Raw genomic sequence first — 21,600 nt, forward strand, 5'->3', positions numbered from 1 at the left:
ATTGAGTAAAAAAGAAAAAAGAAAAAAAAAGGGTCAATTCTAACACTGAAAACTGAATAAAATCCCAGGAATGTATCATTTATGAGGTATGATATATTGTCTTATTTGAAAACTTAAGAGTGCACATCCAAACATTTTAATAATGACCTGAGTATAGAATATTCCCTTTTGTCAAACAAAGTCAAACTGTCTACAGTAAATAGACAATTATGTCTCCATGAGAACAGCAATCTGTTTCAACACTGAATATTACAGAACAATTGTGGTAAGCTTTTTATGTCAGAAGTGCACTATTAACAAAGATAACACAATTCTGTTTTCAAATAAGAGGCATGTCACATACCTGGAACCTTACTCATACAAAAGATGTTCAAGTCATGAATAAACTTTTGGCAAAATGAATAGTAATGTCACATGATATTTAAAATACTTAGTGATATCCTTCCTTTTAAAAGTTAAAAGACAAAACAACTTACTTAAACCTTCACCACCTATATGCTATGAAAAATCCAGATTTTCAGTTATCCTTAAATGGGCTCTATAGGTACACTTTTGTGAAACAGAAAAGCATCATTTTTATATGTTACTCTCTTATTAAGAGCCTTGCATATAATTTCATATGTTCCCAAACTTACCTTTTCATTTTTCTTATCTGTCTCTAAGGGCTGCTTTGCTGTAATATTTCGAGGAGTTCGGACAACTTCCTCATCAGCCACTTCAACAGTCCGTCCATTTGGCTGCATGAGCAATATACAAGAATCTTGTTATCAAACTGCTTGATAGATCAAACAAAGATTTGTACTCAGGAAACAGAATATACTACAACCAAATTCCACCGCCCGACCCAAATTTAAAAGGTTTTTGTATAGCCATGTTATCTAACACCTGGACTACTGTTCATGGTAACTGTGTTTCATAATATAATTAATAATGAACCTATAAATAAAATACTGTACCACAAATATATTTTCCGATCTTACCCATATATCAGTTCCTCCAACAAAAAATAATGGAACAAAAGCAGGAAAAAAGGGAACCAAACGGTATTTGCGCTCTAACCACCAATTAGTTGTATAATCTCAGAATGTTTCACTCATTATCTTTGAATCTTATTTCCATATAGATAAAATGATAGGTCTGATCTACTCAAAAGTTGGCATACTTTGTCAGTAAAGGGACAGGAAATATTTACACTCTGTAGGCCACATCATCTCTGTTGCACTACAAAACTCTGCTATTGTAGTACAATGGCAGCCACAGATCTAAATTAATGAGTGTGGCTGTGTTCCAATAAAGCTTTATTTATAAAACAGTGGTAGGGGGCCAGATTTGGTCCATGTACTTACCACAGTTTGTTATATTATCTTTAGTGTCTCTTGTAATTCTATTGCCTAAATCTCTACTGTTGTGGGATTAAGAAATTTACCAATCTGCTGCTACAACTTAAAAAGTCCACCTCAGCTTTAATACTTCTAAAATAAAATTATAGCTCTTAGAGGTGCTCATGAATAAATTAAGTCTGTGAATTCTTCTAAATCTGACTTTTAATCAGAATCACTAAGTTTTGGGGGTTAACCTCCCCCCCCCCGCCCCCCAGTAACATTTCTGAGCCCTATCACCAGAGATGTATTGCGAATTAGGAGTTTGAAGAATGAGGTCCAGGTATCTGTATTCTCATCACCTCTTCTTTCTGGATCCTACTACTACTACTTTTTTTTTTTTTTAAGATTTTTATTTATTTGAGAGAACGAGAGCATGTGTGTGCACACATGCGTATACACACACACACATGGGGGAGGGCAGAGGGAGAGAGAAAAACAGACCCCCAACTGAGCAGGGAGCCAGACACAGGCTGGATCCCAGGACCCTGGGATCATGACCAGAGCCGAAGGCAGCCACTTAACTGACTGAGCCACCCAGGCGTCCCTGGATCCTACTTCTGCTCACTTGCCTATCCTCATATTCCAACACAGTGAGTCAGTAAATCAATATACGAGTTTCAGTTGCCTTATCTTCCAGTTCTTGCAGGATAGACTTCCACCAGATTACTCGTTATAGTAGAGCCATACTCAAGAGAACAATATGAATGTTCAAGTTTCTATAATGTAACTTCTGTTCGTTCAAAATTATCAGGTATATACAATTAGAGAGACTACTAATATTCTAAATCCCAATTGGTAGGCTTCCTCAGATTAATGGCAGAAAAACTAAAACAAAAGCAGTCTTCTAGCTGATGGATTGCGTACTTAATCCCAATGCAATCTGCTGGCTCTTAACAAACTTGTGGAAGTCAGATGCCAAACGCAGGTCTCCTTACTCTTCGTCTGGTTTTCTCTCTCCCGTGTTGTTCTGTCACTTTCATGCTGCTTCCTCTAGCTGACCTTTCTGTACAGGTATATGCCTGTGTGGCAGGGGTTACTACACAGAAAAAGGTAAGAAAACCCTTAGCGGAATCTGGACTTAGAGCCATAACCACAGCAGGAATATAAAACTGCTTAATTCTACTTTCTAACATCACCATCTTACCTGTCAATTCTCATATGCTAGTTTTAGTTCATACTGTCCTCTTTAGCCAAACTTGTCCCGATTTCCTATGGTTGGCTTTACCTTTCTATACAAGCCTTATGCCATCTGAGTAATCCTGCAGCTCTAATTCCAGTTTCCCATCCCGAACTGGCAGCTCACAGGTTTACCTTTCTAAAATTTAACTTAAACCCTTCAGGAAACTTTCCATCATAGTCACTTATACAGCACTTCCATTCTATTCATGTAAATGACTACACTGAGTCATTTTAATTTATTTATTAAGTGCTAAAAGGTGAGAAATTAAGTGGTTAAAAGTGAATAAAAAGTTCAATGCAATTCCTTTGAGACCAACTGCAAACACTGTGATATAGCCTCCCAGATGAAAGATGAAATAATCTTTCCTCTTGAACAAATAGGAAATCTGGAGTCCTCTAATCAGCGACCCCGTTTCCATTTCATAGACTCTGAAATGACCACCAAGCCAGAGGTGGTCCCACACCAACCTGTGACCATTTTACTTCCTTCTTTGCAACAAAAACAAGCAATTGCTGTAACTGCAGCTGTTCCTTTGGTCCGTGCAGATTTCCCACTGTTCCGCTAACTCTTGGGCTTTCTATAGCTCTTACTACTACTGGGAGTCCGTAAGTCAGCAACAACTCCCCCAAAATGCCTGATAACATGAAACAATAAGCATCCTATCCCAAGAATAAAGTCAACAGAGCTCTTGGCAGCAGGAGAAAAGGACACATTATGGTGGCTGTGCCTCTTCTACCCAGCAACACCAATCTGTCCTCTTACTCTGCCACTAGCTGGTCAAGAAGGCCTGGTCCCGGAAAATAGTTAACCATGCTTACTTAAATCAGCAAATCCAGAAATGGAAGCATATTACGTAGATCTGCTCACATGAAAACTAACTGCAAACCAACACTTTAAATACAACCTGACTGCCAATCTGGGTTTTACACAAAGGTATTATCTTCTCTCATCATAAAGCCTTAATATATATGGTGTGTTTCTACAGATTAACCATTACACGGGCCTCTAATTGTACCCTAGTATAAAATTTTCTAGAAAACTCCGAGGGTCCCTTCCAGGACTAACCAAAGTTAATTTCATATACAGCATACAATCTGTATTTTAAATTAGACAAGAACATCCTCCAACTCTGATGAAAATCAACTAGTAACAGAAAAGTAATATAATCATTTCTTATATGGATAAACTCCTTGTAGGCAATGCTCTATCTGCCTTATTATTATACATTTCCCAACTCCTACGCCACGTTCTTTTAAAAACTCATTCATGAAAGAACACTGTGTGTGTTTGGAGGGGTGGTGATATATCAGAATGAAAATACCTAGCTGACAATCAAGAAAATAAAATGCAGGAGGGGGACACATAGCAGTGGAGTAGGAGCTCTTATTTAATAATGCTTGATTTAAAGACATTAAAATTCTTCATGTTAGTCAACCTTCAAATTATTAATTCTATACAATTCCATAAACATTTATTAAGTACTCCAATACCAGGCACTGGGCTAGGGACCTCAGTAACAAGGATAAATAAAAGACTTTACCCTCCAGGAGTTTTTTTTAAAGATTTTATTTATTTATTCACAAGAGACACAGAGAGAGGCAGAGACAAAGGCAGAGGGAGAAGCAGGGTCCCTGTGGAGAGCCCAGTGTGCGACTCCATCCCAGGACCCGAGGATCACGACCCCAGCCAAAGGCAGTGAGCCACCCAAATGCCCCCTCCTCCAGCAGGAGTTTTGAGGTTCAGAATAAGATGATGTGCTTAATAACAAACCATCTACTCCATTTGAACAGCCTATACATATTTGTTAAACTGATTATAAACTGCAAAAAAATCTACATCTAAGATAAGCATATATAAAGTTTAACATTTGACTTCTAAAATGAAACCAATTAGAACACTATTTTCATTTACCTATGTAAATTTTATTTCTATATATAAAATATATAAAAACCCTAACATCAAATTACTTGGAAACATCTTAAGTTTAGAAACTAGAGGGGCAGTCTACCAACTACCAAAAAAAAAAAAAAAAAAAGAAAAGAAAAGAAAAAACGAGTATGAAAAGACCACGGGCTTTGGAATTGCACAAAGCTGGCATTAAGACTTAACTTCTAATATAAATAAATAAGACTTGACTTCTAGGGGTGCCTGGGTGGCTCAGTGGTTGAGTGTCTGCCTTTGGCTCAGGTCATAATCCCAGGGTCCTGGGATAGAGTCCCACATCAGGCTCCCCTGCATGGAGCCTGCTTCCCCCTATATCGGTGTTTCTGCCTCTCTGTGTGCCTCTCATGAATAAATAAAATCTTAAAAAAAACTTCTATACTGTGATTATAATAAGCATTTTCCTTGACTTAACCTTTGATTTCATTATCTATAATATAAATGAAATATGTTCATGTCTTTTTTTTTAAAAAAAACCTGCTTATAGTTGAAAATTACATTATATTCACTATGTTCATTCACTCGACATACAGTAAGTGAACATAATAGAGTAGTATGTAGAACCCTTAAAATCTTGAAACAAAGACAAGTGAGGCACAATCTCTGCCTTCAAAAAGCCTAGAACCTAGCAAAAGAAGGAGGCAACATTAAAATACAAGACAAAAGGTATACTCTTACCTCTTCTCCCTACCCCTCCAACCTCACCCCTTAAAGGAAAACAGTATGGGATCTGAAGGCAAGCTGAAATCAGGGCTGAATTCCCAAATGTGCGCCACCTTGGACAAGTTACTACTTCACTGGAGTTTCAACCTTCCTAGCTCAAAGTTATACTGAACACATAGAAGGCATACGTATATACATATTACTCCCTTCATACAAAAGATTAAAACATCTTTCCGCAAGATGTTACGGAAATTCAAGGAATATCACTGATAGCTGATAGATCAGTCTATAACAATTTCCAAGTATCTGCCAAGTGCCAAGCACCTTGCCAGATGCTTTACATGATCAACACTTAATCTAATGAACTGAGACCTTGTCTCAGTTTACTTTAGGTTTGAAGAGTTCTGATACAAATTCATGATAGAACAATTCCTTGTCATTTATTTGAAAGCATAAAACTGTGTCTTTTTCTGTCAAATGTCAATATATCAATTACGTAAACTAAACATACAATAAATTACAGTTTCAGTGACAGTAGTTTACCAAATTATTTTTAAATTCAACTCCAATTTTAAACTCTGAATAACTGAGAACAATCTTACAAATATGGCCTATAATTCAAATTTGCGAAATCCTGGTTGTATACCCTAAGATATTTCCTTTAGTGGTAAAGATCCCTCTTGCCTTCTAAGCATCCAGCCAAAGACTCAACTCTTCAGGGATTCCAAACTATCTACTTGTTGACTGCATCACTGACGTTCAGAGCTACTTTCACAAGATAGACCTGACACTCCACATCTGTCACCTGGCCAAATTATGCTAAGAGGATTTCTGAAAAATTCAATACAGTATTGATTTTCAAGATTTTACCTCTGATGGGTACTGAGATAAGGGCTACACATGATACAGCAGATACACAGCCAAATACTTTCTTGGATCCTGTTGGATGCTCTCTGGTATAATAGCAAGCAAACTTTAAAAGTGGTCAAATAACCCCAATTCCTCACTTAGAGCTCTTGATTTTGCCTGAATAATAATATTAATTTAAAAATATTTTCAAAGCTTTCATGACCTTGAGAAGTAGTACATTAATCAGGAATGCCCAAGTGTAAAAGAAACCCAGATGTTCAGAGGGCTTACTGCTTGCTGCTCTTGGTATCTAAAATAAGCAGAACTATTAAAGGTCTTCTCTACTAGGCCACTGGCTGGATAAAATGACAAGATGAAAAAGTCCTGTCATAAAACCAAACAAGCCAAAATGCTGGAGCTTTGGTAAAAGTCTTCACAATTTTCAGCACAAATTTCTGATTCTAAAAGTAAATTTTAAAAGAAATACAGAGAGCTTCAAATCACTGGGAAAACTGGATTTGTTCTATGAATGAAACATCCTTGAACATGCTACGGAAACCACAGTGGAAATAACAGCCCAGTCAGTAGACTAAAAAATAGGATGCTGTTTATTTAGCCTTTGAAACTCCTTTGCTCTGTGACTTTGAGTAAGTTATTTAATCTTTATGAATCTCAGGATTCCTTTTCTGTAAAATCGGGAATATTTGTTTTAACTATGACTTACGATTTTTTAACCGAATGATTATTCTTTTATTACTTAAAACTAAGAGGGCTAAGTCCAAACTCCAAACATTAGGAACTGTCAAACTCCTAATCATAAAGTTACGAAACTACAATAAACTTTGTGTTTAAATTTAAAAAAACAATTGTCAAATTTTCCCTTGAATAATCCTGCAAGTCACCATAAAAAAGAATGTTGATCACTTTAAAGTGTATTATGACTTATTTCAGGAAGTTCAACACACTCAAAACAGCCAGCTTGTCCTGACATTGGAGTAAGTGGCTGTTTTTCAGCTGGGAAACATAGGAGATACTTGGCTTATTTTCAGAAGCCATGCTACATGAAAAATATATTTCCACTCATTAAAAAAAAAAAAAAACAAAAACAAAAACCAACTAAGAGGGCTAGTGATTTAAAGGTAAAAAGAAAATCCTGTATGTAGGTGGCAAGTGATATAATTTACACCTTTACTAATACCTGAAATAATATAGCAAAACTACTACCTAAGAAAAAAAGATATAATTCTTTAGGAATATCTTAAAAGACAAATTTATTTAATGAAATAAATTATCCAATTGAACTGTGGGATATCACTATAGTACTTCATTCAGAATTTAGTCCAACAGAAAGTTATCAAAGGCTCTTACATGCCAGGCACTGTTTTGCAACTGCATAGCAAGGTGAGCAAGGCTTTTCCCCAGTGGAAGCAAAAGACCTCAAAAAAATTCATAGGCAAGTACACAGTTTACAAACTGTGATAATTACAAAAAAAACAAAAACCAAAAAACCCACATATAAAAGGTTGAGACAAAATAAAAGAGGATGCCTATTTCAAATAGGGTGATCAGAAAATGATTTCCTAGGATGGTGAGAGTTTTAAGGTGCGATCTATAGGCTGATGAAAACGGGGGGGGGGGGGGGGGGGGAGTATTCCAGAAGTGTTAATAATAGTTCATGTAAAGGCACTGGGTTGTGAAAGAGTCTGCAGAACTGAAAAAAAGATCACCATTGCTGGAGGTTATAATGAGAGGAAATTAACTTAAAATCAGCTTAGAAAGAAAACCAGGTGCTGAGCCACTTAGGAAAGAAGTTTAGATTTTAAATGCGAAAGCTACTGAAGTGTTGATTTTAGATCAGTGTTGGCTTTAGGACTGGAGGCAGCCTTGCAGAAGCTACTGCTATGTAAGTGAGCTAAGGTGCCAGACAAAAGAATGAGAGTTGTCAGACTGAATATACACATCTTGGAAATAAAATGGATGGTATTTGCTCATAGATTAGACATGAGGTAGGGAAGATATAAAGAGGTGAGGAAAAGGGAAGAATCAAGAATGATTCTTAGATTTCTGGCTTGAATAACTGAGTGGGTGGCAGTCTTTTACCATTTACAGAAATGAGGAAGACAAGGAGAGAAAGCAGGGAATCGTATCGTGAATTGTTTTGCAGATATTAAAATTTGAGGCAAATGTCAGATTTCCAAGTGGAGAAGTTAAGTATACACACCTACATATGAGGAGATGAGAGGAATGGTCCAATTATAGATAAATACAAAGTTGATGCCCATTATTCAGAGATTCCCCATTGGCAAGTTCACCTACTAAGATTAATTTCTAATCTCAAAATCAATACTCGAGGTACTTTCCTGATCACTCAGGGGCATGCACAGAGCTAGGAAAAAAAAATGTGGAATTGTCCTACAGGTACATTCCTAGACCATGCTCTGTCTTCTTGTTTTAGAGATCGTAACAGAACATAAAATAAACATACAAAACACAGAGACTAACTCTAGCTAGGGAAGGCTTTATGGTAGAGATAATTGGGCCTTGAAGGATAAGTAGAACTTGTAGAAAAATACAGAAAGACAGACTTTCTAATGGAACAAAATAGTGTGAATAAAGAGATACTGTAGTCTAGCTAATGAGAATGCATTTGGCATAATGGTTAGGAGATAAATCTAAGATGGGGTTCCATTGTGGCCATGTCATAGACTGGATTTTACTCAACATATGATGGGGAAACTACTGACAAGATATGAACATGAAACTCATGATCAGAACTGGGCTTTAAGAGATTTAACTGGCAGGAGTCGGTAGAAAGGAATGGCAACAAAGAGACTAGAAGCAGGAAAACCAGTCAGGATGCTGTTAGTATAGTCTAAGCAAAAGACAAGAAAGTCCAAAAGTAGGGCAGTAGCAATGAAACTGGAATAGAAGTAATAACTACAAAAGACACCACCCACTATCAGAATGATTTATTGGCTGTAGAATGACGGGACTTCACAGGATTTTAGCCAGAAGAGGCAAAGATAGCCATCGTCCACCGTAAAAATAAAACGGTGGCTCATATGGCTACTTACCAGGCATGAAGAATGGGTGGGAACGGTAGGACATCTGACTACTTTACGCATTCAGTAATTACTTACTGAATGCCAGTTACGATGCAAGGTTACACAGAACAAACGAGACAAAACACTATTCAGCAAGCTTACAGCTATCGACAACTGCACCATGGCTAATTCTGATGAGAAGTCTTATGCTAATATAAAAATAACTTTTTCACTAAGATGAATTTTCGTCAAAGTTGATCCTGAGTTAAAGGCTTCCAGCTAAAATTCAGAGCAATTGTTCAAGACCAGTTATCTGAGATTTTACATATACCTAAATCACTGCTCAGATTAAGTCAAGTTAAAAATACTTACTGAGTGCCCATTGAATATTCACATTGTACTAGGTGTCACTGGAAATAATTATCAGTAATTTCCAAAAATGCCAAGAAATAAGCCCAGCAAAAAGTGCCACCTCCGTCACTTTCAATAGGGAAACAACCTGCATTTCATACCCTAAAAGACCTATGCCAGGATACTCTTAGGGGATAAAAACCAAAATGATATAAAAAAAAGTGCTTATGGGTAGATTTTAAAGAACTAAATACCAGCCACTCTACAGATAAAAATAAGCCACTAGAAACAAACTTTAAAAACTTGAGTTGCAAAATTTGGAATGACTTAAGAGAGAACTAAACATAATGGGATAAAAAGACGAAAATAAAATATTTAAGTAAATATGTAATATCCTTTCACAAAACTAGTAGTTTAGCTGGCTCAGAGTAAGGTAGATCCTAAAATGTGTATCAGAATGATGTGGTAATGAGGAGATGGAGTCTAAGATTAAACATGACTCAACTTAGAAAGCTCTCCTATACTAAGGATATTATGGTCCGATACCAGTGAGTGATTTTTAAACTAATAGCAAGGATTTACCAAGGGAGTTCATTCAAAATGCAGGTTCCCTGGACTCAGTCCCAGAGCTTCTGAATTTTAAAGATCTATTCTGGTGCTCAGGAATCTGTAAATTTTAATAAGCATTCAAAGTAACTCTATCCCAAGTAGTTGGAGGTAACATTTTGAGGAATTCTGCAGTATTTTAACGCAATTAAGATCCCCAATTTATAAAGCTAACCACCAGAGCAAGGTTAAATGCCTTACTTGACTGTGGTTCTCCATTCCTGCCAGGCTGACAGAATTAAGTCTTCCTCTACTTCCTTTTCTGCTACTTGAGCCTCTTTCACGACCTTGCTCCCACCCACTTTCAAAGCCAGATTGTGTGATAAGGTCATACACAGCCTCCTGGGCCCACACTGGGTTTGCACTGTCAACTTTTTGTTTTTTTAGTGTTATCTTTTTCCACAACTGGAATAAAAAGCTCCCTGGGGAGCAAATGAGCTTTTACTTTTGTAACCCCTTCACAATGAGACATACAAATACTGTATTCCTTTTTACTGCCTTTAGTTCTCAAGCAGTGTGCTTTTCTCCAAGTAAATACTTAGCACTCGCAGTACAAAGCATCTAAGCAGGACACAAATGGGTGCTTCCGCTTCTCAGTCCCATAGGCAGGACTGTTCTGTGGGTCACGCCTCGCGATAAAACGTGAAGCTAATCCGACGGGTCACAAATATCATTAAAGAAAAACAGAATGGTCTGATATGTGGGGTGGAGGGCAGGTACTGTAGTGTAAAATGTGTTTCTTACTTTAAGTTGCCGTCAAAAGTCTGAAAGCTAGAATTTTGTTAATGTCGGCAAACTTCTCCAACACCTCTGCAGCACAGGAGAGGCAGAGTATTTTCTCACTCAGCACTCAACCATTTGCTTAGTGGTCTCATTCTCCATTCCCCGAAGCTCGATGTTAGATTTATTTATTCATTCACTGCCCCACTTCTTAACTAAAGTGAAAAAGAGAAGGAGCGAGTCCTAAGTCTGATGAGTATTCTTCACAGTGCAAGTTTTCACAGGCGTCTGTTCCTTCTGCAGAGGGTCGTCTGAGTGTTACGAGGCGCTCCGGCTGGGCTCCTGGAGCACCTGTCTCTCCGCTCAAGTCTATCTGAAATTCTAGACCTCCCAAACAGGGCTTGGAAATTTTCACAACCTGCTTCACCCACGCAGCGTCTGGCCTTACTAATGCATGTAGTTTTTCCAAGATCACCTTCTTTGCTTACTTTGGAGCCAAGTTCTCTATGTCGACCATAGCGTTACTTTCCGGTAACCTCAATGAATTTAATCATATCATGTTCCACATCGTTCTAGTTCCTCTCCTAATCAAGGTAGAATAATTCATGTTGATAAAGCTGTACGGTCTTCTAGCTTTTGTAAGCTTCTTCCGTCCTCGTAATCAGCAGGCAGAGCGTCACCACTTAGGTGGGCCTCAGGGTGCACTGACCGCGACCTGTCCCTTCTTCAGTACCGACTTCAGTCTTGGTCGTGGCATCGACAACACACTCACTGCTTTAGCCTGAACTCAAATCGCACTTTCCCCAGCGCCTTTCCTCGATCCCTTCAATGCAATCAGTCCGCCCGGGTCCAGGCCTCATCAGCACCCTCGCCGTCCGGTCCGTGCACTGTGCGCTGCGGCGTTGAGCGTTACTCCCCGAGGTCTCCAGGGCTGGCTCCTCCTACGCGCGGGCCTCTCACCGCCGACACACACCAGCGCGTCCCACGCAGCACGGCCGGGGTCACACTTACTTTACCGGGCTGCGGGGCGGAGAGCTTACTGCGGTGCGTATAAAAATAGGCCAGGGGCGGCTTGTGGCTGTGCACGGCCTCCGAACTCTGCGCGGCGGTAAGGCCCGGAACACACCGCTACGGGGGACACCACGCGAAGACGGCGAGCGCGGCAGGACGGCGCGGCCCGGCGGTGCCCGACCCTGGGGCGGCCCCGTTCTGCTCCGTCATCCCCGCCGCACCCGCCCCCCCTCCGGGCCCGGCCGCGACCGCGACCGCGACCGTGACCGCGAGGGCGGGCGGGCCCCCGGGCGGGGGCGGGGCGGGGGCGCGAGTCGGCCCGGGCAGCCCCCCCCCCCCCGCGGCCCGTAACCCCGCTGCCGGCCGGCCCCGCGCCGCCCCACCGCGGCTCACCTTGGGCTTGTCGGGCGCTTTCTTGCGGCTCCGCTTCTTCGGCTCGTCGCCCCGCAGGCTCCGCGGCAGGCCCGCGTCGTCGGGGCCCGGGGCGGGGGCCGGGGCCGGGGCCGCCTCCTCCCGCCGGCGGGGCGGGCTCCTCCGCTTCCTGCGGGCGCCGGCGCACGCCGCGGCCCAGCCGTAGCACAGCAGCAGCGGCAGCAGCAGCCCGAGCGCGGCGGTGCCCACCAGGATCACCCAGCCCGGGTACCGCCGCGGCTCCAGCCCCAGGTCGAGGCCCAGCTCGCTGCGCAGGAAGCCCAGGCCGAGCGACAGCACCTCGCGCAGCCGGGCCGAGCCCTCCTCGGCGCGCCGCGCCAGCTCGTCCTGCCAGCCCTGCGCGGCCATGTTCCCCCGCTCGCGGGCGCGCGGACGCCGGGCCGGGGCCTCAGGCCCAGCGCATCGCGGCCGCCCCTCGCGCCGGGGCCGGGGCCGGGGGTCGGCAGCCGCCGCCGGGACAGGGGCTCGCAGCCGCGCCGCGTCCGCCTCGCTCGGCCGCCGGGGGCACGGGGCGGCGGGACGGCGTGTCTCCAGCGGCGGCCGCTAAGCGGCGTCTCGGCGCCAGGGCCGGGCCCCGCAGCCGGCGCTCGCGGAACAATGGCGGCTCGGGCCGCGATCCACGCCGCGCGCGGGGACGGCCGCGGGTCACGTGGGCGCCCTGGGCGGGGCGCGCGGGTCACGTGGGCCCCGGGCGGGTCACGTGGGCGGGGCTCCTGCGGGGGGCGGAGTCCGGGCGCGGGGACCGCGGAGCGGGGCGGGGCCTGGGAGCGGGAGACGTGACGCTCTGCGGGGGGCGGGGGCGGGGCTTCGGCGGGGGGCGGAGCCCGGGGCGAGGGGAGCGCAGGGAGGGGCGGGGCCTGGGAGGGGGAGACGTGGCGCTCTGCGGGGGCGGGGGCGGGGGCGGGGCTTCGGCGGGGGGCGGAGTCCGGGGCGCGGGGATCGCAGGGAGGGGCGGGGCCTGGGAGGGGCTTCGCGCCGGAAGTCTTGCGGGCCGCTGGGGCCTGGGCGCGGAGAGACGTGGCGCTCGGCGGGAGGCGGGGGCGGGGCCTCGGGGGAGGCGGGGGCGGGGCCTCGGGCGGGGGCGGGGCCTCGGCCTCGGGGGCGGGGCTGCGCCCTCCTCTCTCCCTGGGGAGCGGCGCTGGGCGGGCTCGGCCGCTGCCCTGGGTCCCGGGGTGCGGGGGTCCCGGGGTCCAGCACCGGCGCGTCGCTGGCCGGCCTCTGCCGGGCCCCGGAGGCTGGGAAGCCCGGGGCGGCGCCGTCCTGCGGCTGCGGAGCCTCGGGGGACCCGGGGCGGCGGCTGCTCACGGGTCGGGCCGCTGCCTCCCCGCGGGTCGGGTTAAGCTTTCGTGCAGCTCTGCACGAGGAGTTTGCAAAAGCGCCGTTGTTCTGACCGGTGTTGACCATCTCTGGGTGCTTAGGAAGAAGTGAAGTGCCTCTTTTTTTCTTTTCTTTTTTTTTTTTTTAGCAGCGTGTGAGTTTATTTATCTATATCGGAGGTCAGTTGGCCCCCACCCTGCACAGCCCCAGCGCTCTCCCAGTGCCCCCTGCGACGGGGTACAGAGGCGGGGTCGGCCGGGGTTGGCCGGGCTTGAGCAACAAACAGCGGGTAAGCAAGGGCCGAGAGTGGCCTGGACACTGATGACGCTCCAACAACTCGGGGGTCGGGGCACCGCCGCCTGCTGATGCCTCGAGGCCTTCCCAAGAACAGGAGCCGTCACCTAACGCATGCTGTGTGTTACATGCATTATGCACTATATTCTTATAATGAAGTAAGCTGCAGAAAAAAATACGATTGAGGAAATCCCAAGGGAAATGCACTTGCAGCACTGTACTTACTGATAGCAATCCTTGTGTAAGTGGGCCCAGGCATCCCAGGCATTTCAAACTCACGTTCTTCAAGCGTCAATTGTACAGGCTCTCTCAACAGAAAAAGGGGGTAAGATATAATAAGCACCCAAGGCCAAAAAAGGTATTAAAGAGTATTTTGACCTATTAAAGAGTATTTTGCAACAGTGCTGTAATGCATGTTGTGATTAATGGGTGGAAGGGAGTTTTGTAAGTGATGAATAATAAAAATGAACCACTACTCTTGCTGAGCTTTATAGAGACTTATAATTAAAGGCAGTGTAAATTACAAGGCCAAAAACTTAGCAGATGACATTGGGATCTGCTTTAACTCTAAAAGGTTCCCAATTCCATTTGTATGTATGAAAATAAACAGTTTGTCTCCAGAGACAGGAAAGATGATGACTGTCCTAAGAAGTTCAGCTGCCCATTCTAGGTTTACACCTGTGGATCTGTGAACTAAGCTATTATACAAATGGTAGTAGCAGGGCTTGCCTGTTCCTTTGACAGCCTAGCAAGTATTGGTTAATGTAAAATAATGTCACCTTTCCTTTTTTGCTGTGACTGTCCCTAAAAATACCTTTTTAAAAAAAGGTGAAAATATATTTAAAAATATAGTTAGTAATACAAGTATCATTTTTCATATATGATTTTGTAGTCATTTCTCCAAGTATTTATATTTTATTTTATTGTCATTTTTTTTTTAGATTTTATTTATTTATTCATGAGAGACACACAGAAAAAGAGAGGCAGAGACACAGGCAGAGAGAGAAGCAGGCTCCACGCAGGGAGCCCGACATGGGACTCCATCCCGGGTCTCCAGGATCAGGCCCTGGGCTGAAGGTGGCACTAAACCACTGAGCCACCCGGGCTGCCCGTATATTTATATTTTAAAAACAGAAATAAGGTCATACACTATTTACTGTTTTGCACTTACTGTAGTCATGAACATTCATGTCACTTGATAAAGCCCATCTATTCAGAATCCTAATTCCTCGGAAAATGAAGATAAATGTGGAATTTTTCTGAAACCTTTTACCTGAAACGTGGGTTGGAATTAAAGACTGCTTTTTCTAAGTGTCAAAGTGACTCATACAATGGAATGTCACTCAGAAATAAAAAGGAACGACTTATAAATACATGCAACAACACAGATGAATCTCAACATAATTATACCAGGCAAAAAAAAAAAGTATATATAATATGATTCCATTTATATAAAACCAGAAAATGCAAACTGTAGTGACAGCAAATCAAGGGTTACTCAGGGGAAGGGATGAGAGCGAGAAGTGGGAGGGAAGGATGACAAAGGGGGTACCAGGAAACCTCAGGGAGTCAGTGATGGTTTGACGGTTATATATATATGTATGTGAAAACTTATAAAATTGTATACTTTAAATATTATAGTTTATGTTGCTGTACCTCAATAAAGCAGTTCAAAGAACTTTTTTTTTTTTAAAGATTTTTTTAAATTTTTATTTATTTATGATAGTCACAGAGAGAGAGAGAGAGGCAGAGACATAGGCAGAGGGAGAAGCAGGCTCCATGCACCTGGAGCCTGACGTGGGATTCGATCCAGGGTCTCCAGGATCGCGCCCTGGGCCAAAGGCAGGCGCTAAACCGCTGCACCACCCAGGGATCCCTAGTTCAAAGAACTTTATAAAAAGTGACCTGCATAGCCCAGATCCTTATAACAGTGGGATGTTCTATTCTTATTGAGAAGACTTCTAACTAAATTTTGCCAATCTATGATTTTATTTTACTTTAAAGATTTTATTTATTTATTTGGGATAGCAAGAGAGCACCAGTGGGGACCCTGAGCAGGGAGCACGAGGGGGAGCAGAGGGAGAAGCAGGCTCCCTGCTGAGCAGGGAGCATTATGTGCTACTCAATCTAAGGACCCTGGGATCATGACCCGAGCTGAAGGCAGACACTTAACCGACTGAGCCACCCAGGCACCCTCAATCTATAATTCTGAAAAACAAGTTTTCTCAATACTATATCCTTGATACTTCTTTGTTAACTAGGCTCCACACTGAGCATGGAGCCCAATACAGGCCTTGAACTCAAGACCCTGAGATGAAGACCTGTGCTGAGATTAAGAGCCACCCAGGCACCCCTATTCTTGATGTTTATAAACAAAAGCACAATAAGTATTCACTTATTCTATCATCTGGCTCTACTGTAATTTAACATACTTTATTGTTGGATAGTTAGATTACAGGGTCTAGTGTATGTTTTTGTTTTATGCTATTGATGGCAACTCTGGTATGAACATACTTATAACTAAATCTTTGTGACTATCCATAATTACTTCTTAAGCATAGCATCCTGGCAGTGTAATTGCCTGAGTCATAGCCCACAATATGTAATCTAACCCTTTTAATTAGGAAGTTTCAAGGGACCTGAAGAGGTTCTACTTAAAGTCTCTCATTTCATAGAAAAAGAAAAAGGAGGCTTTAAAAGGTTGTCATACCCTAGAGTTGGAGTGGCCAAGCTCAGATTTGAGCCCAGTCTTCCCATTGCCTTTGACCCTTTGGCTTCTCCTCTTTTTCAGTATACTGTGTGATGGGTTCTTGGGATTAGAATGTGTATTTGTCTGCTCAGGCTGCTATAATAAAAGTCCATAAACTAGGGACGTAAAACAAAAGATTTATCTTCTTACGGTTCTGGAGGCTGGAAATCCAGGATCAAGGTTCCGTCGTGGTCAGTTTCTGGTAAGGACTCTCTTCCTGGCTTGTGGATGGTCACTTTCCTGCTGTGTCCCAAGAGGTGAATAAAAGGCCGGTGAGCTCTCTTGTGTCTCATAAAGATACTAATCCTATCAGATCAGAGCCCTACCCTATAACTTCACTTAGCCTTAATTATTTCTTTAAAGGCCTTATCTCCAATTACAGTCACATTGCGGGTTAGGGCTTCAACATATGAATTTGAAGCAGGGACACAAACATTCAGTCTATAACAGGGCATGAAGCTTCCATTCAAGTAACTTATCTTTGAGGGCTGATGAAAGGATGATGTAGACTTGGGTCTTCAAAATGTAGATGGTTGCCATTATAAACTCCTGGCCCACAGGATTGTATACCTAGGAGGGTGATTTTATGGTAAACCAGGAAACTACAGTTGAGTGTGCCAAGACTTTGGAACTATAGTTAGGAAAGGGTTATCCTCAGGATAAATTGGTCATAATTAGTAAATAGTGAAATTATCTGCAGAAGTGTCCTAAACTGAGGGGCCGCCTGGATGGCTCAGTCAGTTGGGCATCTGCCTTTGACTCCGGTTGTGATCCCAGGGTCCTGGAATCGAGCCCCATATCAGGCCTCCTGCTCAGCAAGGAGTCTGCTTATTCCTCTCCCGTCACTCCCCCTGCTTGTGCTCTTTCTCTCTGTCAAATGAATAAATAAAATCTTAAGGGAAAAAGTTGTCCTAAGCTGAAAGATGATTTATAAATGCATTGCTCAAAGGGCCAGGATATATCAAAGTCTCTTTAAAAGATCAGAAGATATGCTAAGAACCTGTATGAAAGTAAAAACTGATTGAGGCATGGATGTAGTGGCCAGGGAAGCAGAGAAGACTGAACAAGATAACAAACGCCAAAGGTTCACCCAGTGAGATGCCATGCCACAATAAACGTAGCAAAGGAATTTACATTCTGATAACATATATGATGTAAAGTTCAAAAAACAGGTTTATAGATAAAAATGTAAAACCATGCATGGGAATAATGAACAACAAATTCAGGATAGTGGTTATTTCTAGGGAGAGTGAGAGAAAAATGAGACTGGGTTGAGGTATACAGGGTGTGGGGGGCACGCCAAATGTATCTATAATGTTTTATCTCAAACTAGGTTATGGGTACAAGAGTCTCCTTATATTATCCCTACTTTTTATTTGCCAGAAATACTTTATAATTAAATATAAGTGACAAAAATTAAATGACTAAAGCAATAATTTGCACAGAAGCTTGACAAAATAATGGGGGCTCCCTTGACTACTCAACTCTTGGGTCACTATCATCTTACAGTGAGGGAACAGGGTATCAGACCATCTTAGCTCCACAAGTAACTGCTAAGGTCACCTAACTTCCTTTGCACTGATTTCATGCCTGCACAGCACACCCGTGTGGCCTCTCATATAGACTCTGCTATATAACAGAGAATGGATCGAAGAGCTGATGTAAATACTCTCTGATCCTCTTAAGTTACACTTATTGGTATAACTCATGCATTCTTAAAGGACCAATGTTGCTCCCATGGGGGTGAAAATGACTGGTTCTCAGGGCAAAAAAATACTTTTAAGAATGTATAACACAGAGATAAAATATACTAGATGCATAGATATGCAATGTATCTATAGCATTAAAATTTCATAGGTGGTAATTAGGGAAAAATATCTAAAAAGGCTTTTGGAGAAATGATAATTAAGAAGTTGAAAAATCCTGGTGTATAGGAAGAAATTGGCATTTGGTTTCATCAATCAGGCTCACATGTTTTTGGGTCATTTCTTTAATCGTATCTTCACTGTACTTTCATGAAATCACAACTCTGATTTAAATGTGTATTGTCTTCAGAAATCTCAGAACCTAGTGAGTATGATGGTCCCTTTATTAAATAGTCTTAATACAAGAGAATATTGGGGCACCTGGGTGGCTCCATTGGTTAAGTCTATGCCTTCAGCTCAGATCGTGATTCCGGGGTCCTAGACCCCCTGCTCAAAGGGGAGTCTGCTTCCCCCTCTCCCTCTGCCATACTCCCCACTTGTGCTCTCTGGCTCTATTTCTCTCAAATTGCTTTGAAATAAACTTAAACATAAATAAAATCTTTAAAAAAATACAAGAGAGTATTGCTGTAGTAAGTCGATTTGAGCATTGGGATTATACTGGATGTTGTGATGCCTTCCCAGATGCCCCTTCAATAATGAGGGACTTATTCCTCAACTCTGGGAGCATTAACAGAAGACATCTGTTAGGTGTCCGACTTTTGGGAAGATTACTAAGGAAAACCTGCTGGGGGACGCCTGGGTGGCTCAGTGGTTGAGCATCTACCTTTGGCCCAGGTTGTGGTCCTGAGGTCCTGGGGCCGAGTCCCATATTAGGCTCCCCGCGGGGAGCCTGCTTCTCCCTCTGCCTGTGCCTCTCCCTCATGAATAGAAAACTAAAATCTGAAAGAAAGAAGAAAGAAAGAAAGAAAGAAAGAAAGAAAGAAAGAAAGAAAGAAAGAAAGAAAGAAAACAAAAGATCCTCAGCCATGGTCATGTCTCCTTCCAGGGATGGCCCATATCCAGTCACTCAGCAGCCTGGGGGATATCAAGTCCTGGCCTTCTTGCTCTGACTTGGAACAATTTTAAAGACTATCCCAGCCCCAGAGCACTCCATGGCTCGACTGAGAATTGTTAGCACTGCATCACAGCTCAGTTTTTCCTCTGCCCAGTCCTACTTCCTTCTCTCCCTTCCACAGGCATTGTTCCCAAGAGCACCTCCTTATATGCTGATCTATCTCAAAGTCTGCTTCCCAGAGATCCTAACCTGTAACAGGGGTGATGAGGTACACACAGTGTTTGGTATCACCAAGGAGAGGGAGATTATTTCTGCACAGACGTGGTGGAAGGTGGAACGTCCACGGCAGTTATGTTTAGGGCAAGTCTTGGAGGACGAGTAGGATGTTGCTAAGAAGAGAAGGGAGGGGGTGGAGATGAATTTCTAAGCATGGACACCAGCAAAAGTAAAGGCTTGGGACATAAGAGAATATGGGATATCTGGATTGTGGTGAGGCTGCTGTGATTAGTGATCAAGTCCTTCAGATTTTGGTGAGGGGCTGAGGAAGATGGAATGGTCAGGAGTGACTCCTAGGTTCCCCACTTCCAGCAGGACACATGGTGATGTCATTCACTGAACTAGAGAATATTGGGAAAGAGCTAAGTTTGGCAAGCCAAAATCAGTAGCATGGTTTTATATGCATTGATTTTGAGGAGTGCAAAATATCCAGATGAAGATATCAAATAATCAGGTGAATATATAGGTGTAAATTCCAAAGGACAGATGAGAATTTGGAGGTGACTCTTGGTTTCTTTGCTCTAATCACACTTTTCGTTGCTTAGTCACTTGATGCTTTCTGCTCTTATAAGCCCCTTTTATCTGCTCTTCATTGGGCTTTCCCTGGTTAATTCCTGCTCATTCTTCGTATCTCGAAACATCCTCCTACAGGCTGTGCCCAACCACCAGATTGGGTCACTTCCTCATGTTACATATTTTCATAGCACCACAAATTCTCATAGCATTTGTCAAAATTGTAATTTCACATTTATTCATAGAATTATTTTCTCTCTTCCTCTGACTATGATTTTCGTGAGAACAGGAAACTTTGCTCATTATTGAACTTCACCTTATAACTAGTATAATGCCTAGCACATGGTAAATGTCAGGACTTATTTATTTATTTAGAAAGATTTATTTATTTATTTGAGGGGGAGGAGAGAGAGAGAGAGAGAGTGAGCACAAATGAAGAGAGGGGCAGAGGGAGAGAACCTTCAGGCCAGCTCCCTGTTGAGAGCAGAGCCTACACAGAGTTTGATCTCAGGACCCATGGGATCATGACTTGAGCTGAAATCAGGAGTCAGATGTTTAACCAACTAAATCATGGAGTTTTGTTTGTTTGTTTCTGTGGGTTTTGTTTATTTATTTATTTATTTATTTATTTATTTATTTGAGAGGGAGAGAATGTGTGTGTGCACGCGCGCGCAGGCAGGAGGTGGGGTGGGGAGAGGGGAAGAGACAAAGAGAGACAGACTCTTAAGCAGGTTCCATGCACAGCATGGAGCCTGGTGAGGACTGGATCTCATGGCCCTGAGGTCAAATCAAGAGTCAGATGCTTAACCAACTGAGCCATCCAGGTGCCCCAATACTCAGGTTAATGTGAATGAAAACACAATAGACATTTATTCATGATGCAAATGTCTCCCTAATTGAAGGCGTAAGTATTTGGTGGATGAAAGACTCTAAGATGCCCCCCAGTTATCCTGACTCCTGGTATGCATATCCTTGTGTAAGTGTAATCCCCTGCCCTTGAGCTTGGGAGAAACCCATGACCTACTTTTAACAAATGGAATATGGTAAAGGATGATCATATTACACAAGCTATAGCTGCCATCTTGCTAGAAGATACTCTTTTCTCTTTGCTTGCTAGTTTGGTAAAGTGAATTTCCCTGAGAAAGCTCTTCCTATGGGGCAAGAAACTGAGGGTGGCCTCCTACCAGCAGTCAGCAGGAAAACAAGACCTTCAGTTTTAAGAACCAGAAAGAACTAAGTCTGCCAAGAACCACATGAATTTGGAAACAGAGGGATGCCTGGGTGGCTCAGTGGTTGAGCACCTGTCTTCGGCTCAGAGTGTGACCCGGGGGTCCTGGGATCGAGTCCCACATCGGGATTCCTGCAGGGAGCCTGCTTCTCCCTCTGCCTATGTCTCTGCCTCTCTCTGTGTCTCTCATGAATAAATAAAATCTTAAACAAAACAACAACAACAACAGACCCTCAGAAAGATCAAGAGATCAGACAATTCAGTCACATAAAGGAGATTTGGGA

The 21,600-nt window shown here is 43.2% G+C and overlaps 1 protein-coding gene and 1 long non-coding RNA gene across 8 annotated transcripts in view; one reads left to right on the forward strand and one right to left on the reverse strand.

Moving 5' to 3' along the window:
* Positions 1-12,542, reverse strand: part of MTDH (metadherin) — a 56,645-nt gene extending 44,103 nt beyond the window's left edge. For all 6 annotated transcript variants that reach the window (XM_077876162.1, XM_077876159.1, XM_077876157.1 and 3 more), the window contains exons 1-2: positions 12,141-12,542; positions 636-737 (exon numbers count right to left, since the gene is read on the reverse strand). In XM_077876162.1, the coding sequence (XP_077732288.1) occupies positions 636-737; positions 12,141-12,527 (489 nt within the window). In that variant the 5' untranslated portion in view covers positions 12,528-12,542. The remainder of the gene's footprint in view (positions 1-635; positions 738-12,140) is intronic.
* LOC144300279 (uncharacterized) overlaps positions 11,479-21,600 on the forward strand; it is a 32,176-nt gene continuing 22,054 nt past the window's right edge. For both annotated transcript variants that reach the window (XR_013366848.1, XR_013366850.1), the window contains exon 1: positions 11,479-11,780. This is a non-coding gene — a long non-coding RNA (uncharacterized LOC144300279). The remainder of the gene's footprint in view (positions 11,781-21,600) is intronic.

This window comes from Canis aureus, chromosome 28 (genome assembly GCF_053574225.1).
Source record: "Canis aureus isolate CA01 chromosome 28, VMU_Caureus_v.1.0, whole genome shotgun sequence".
Classification (NCBI taxonomy): Eukaryota; Metazoa; Chordata; class Mammalia; order Carnivora; family Canidae; genus Canis; species Canis aureus.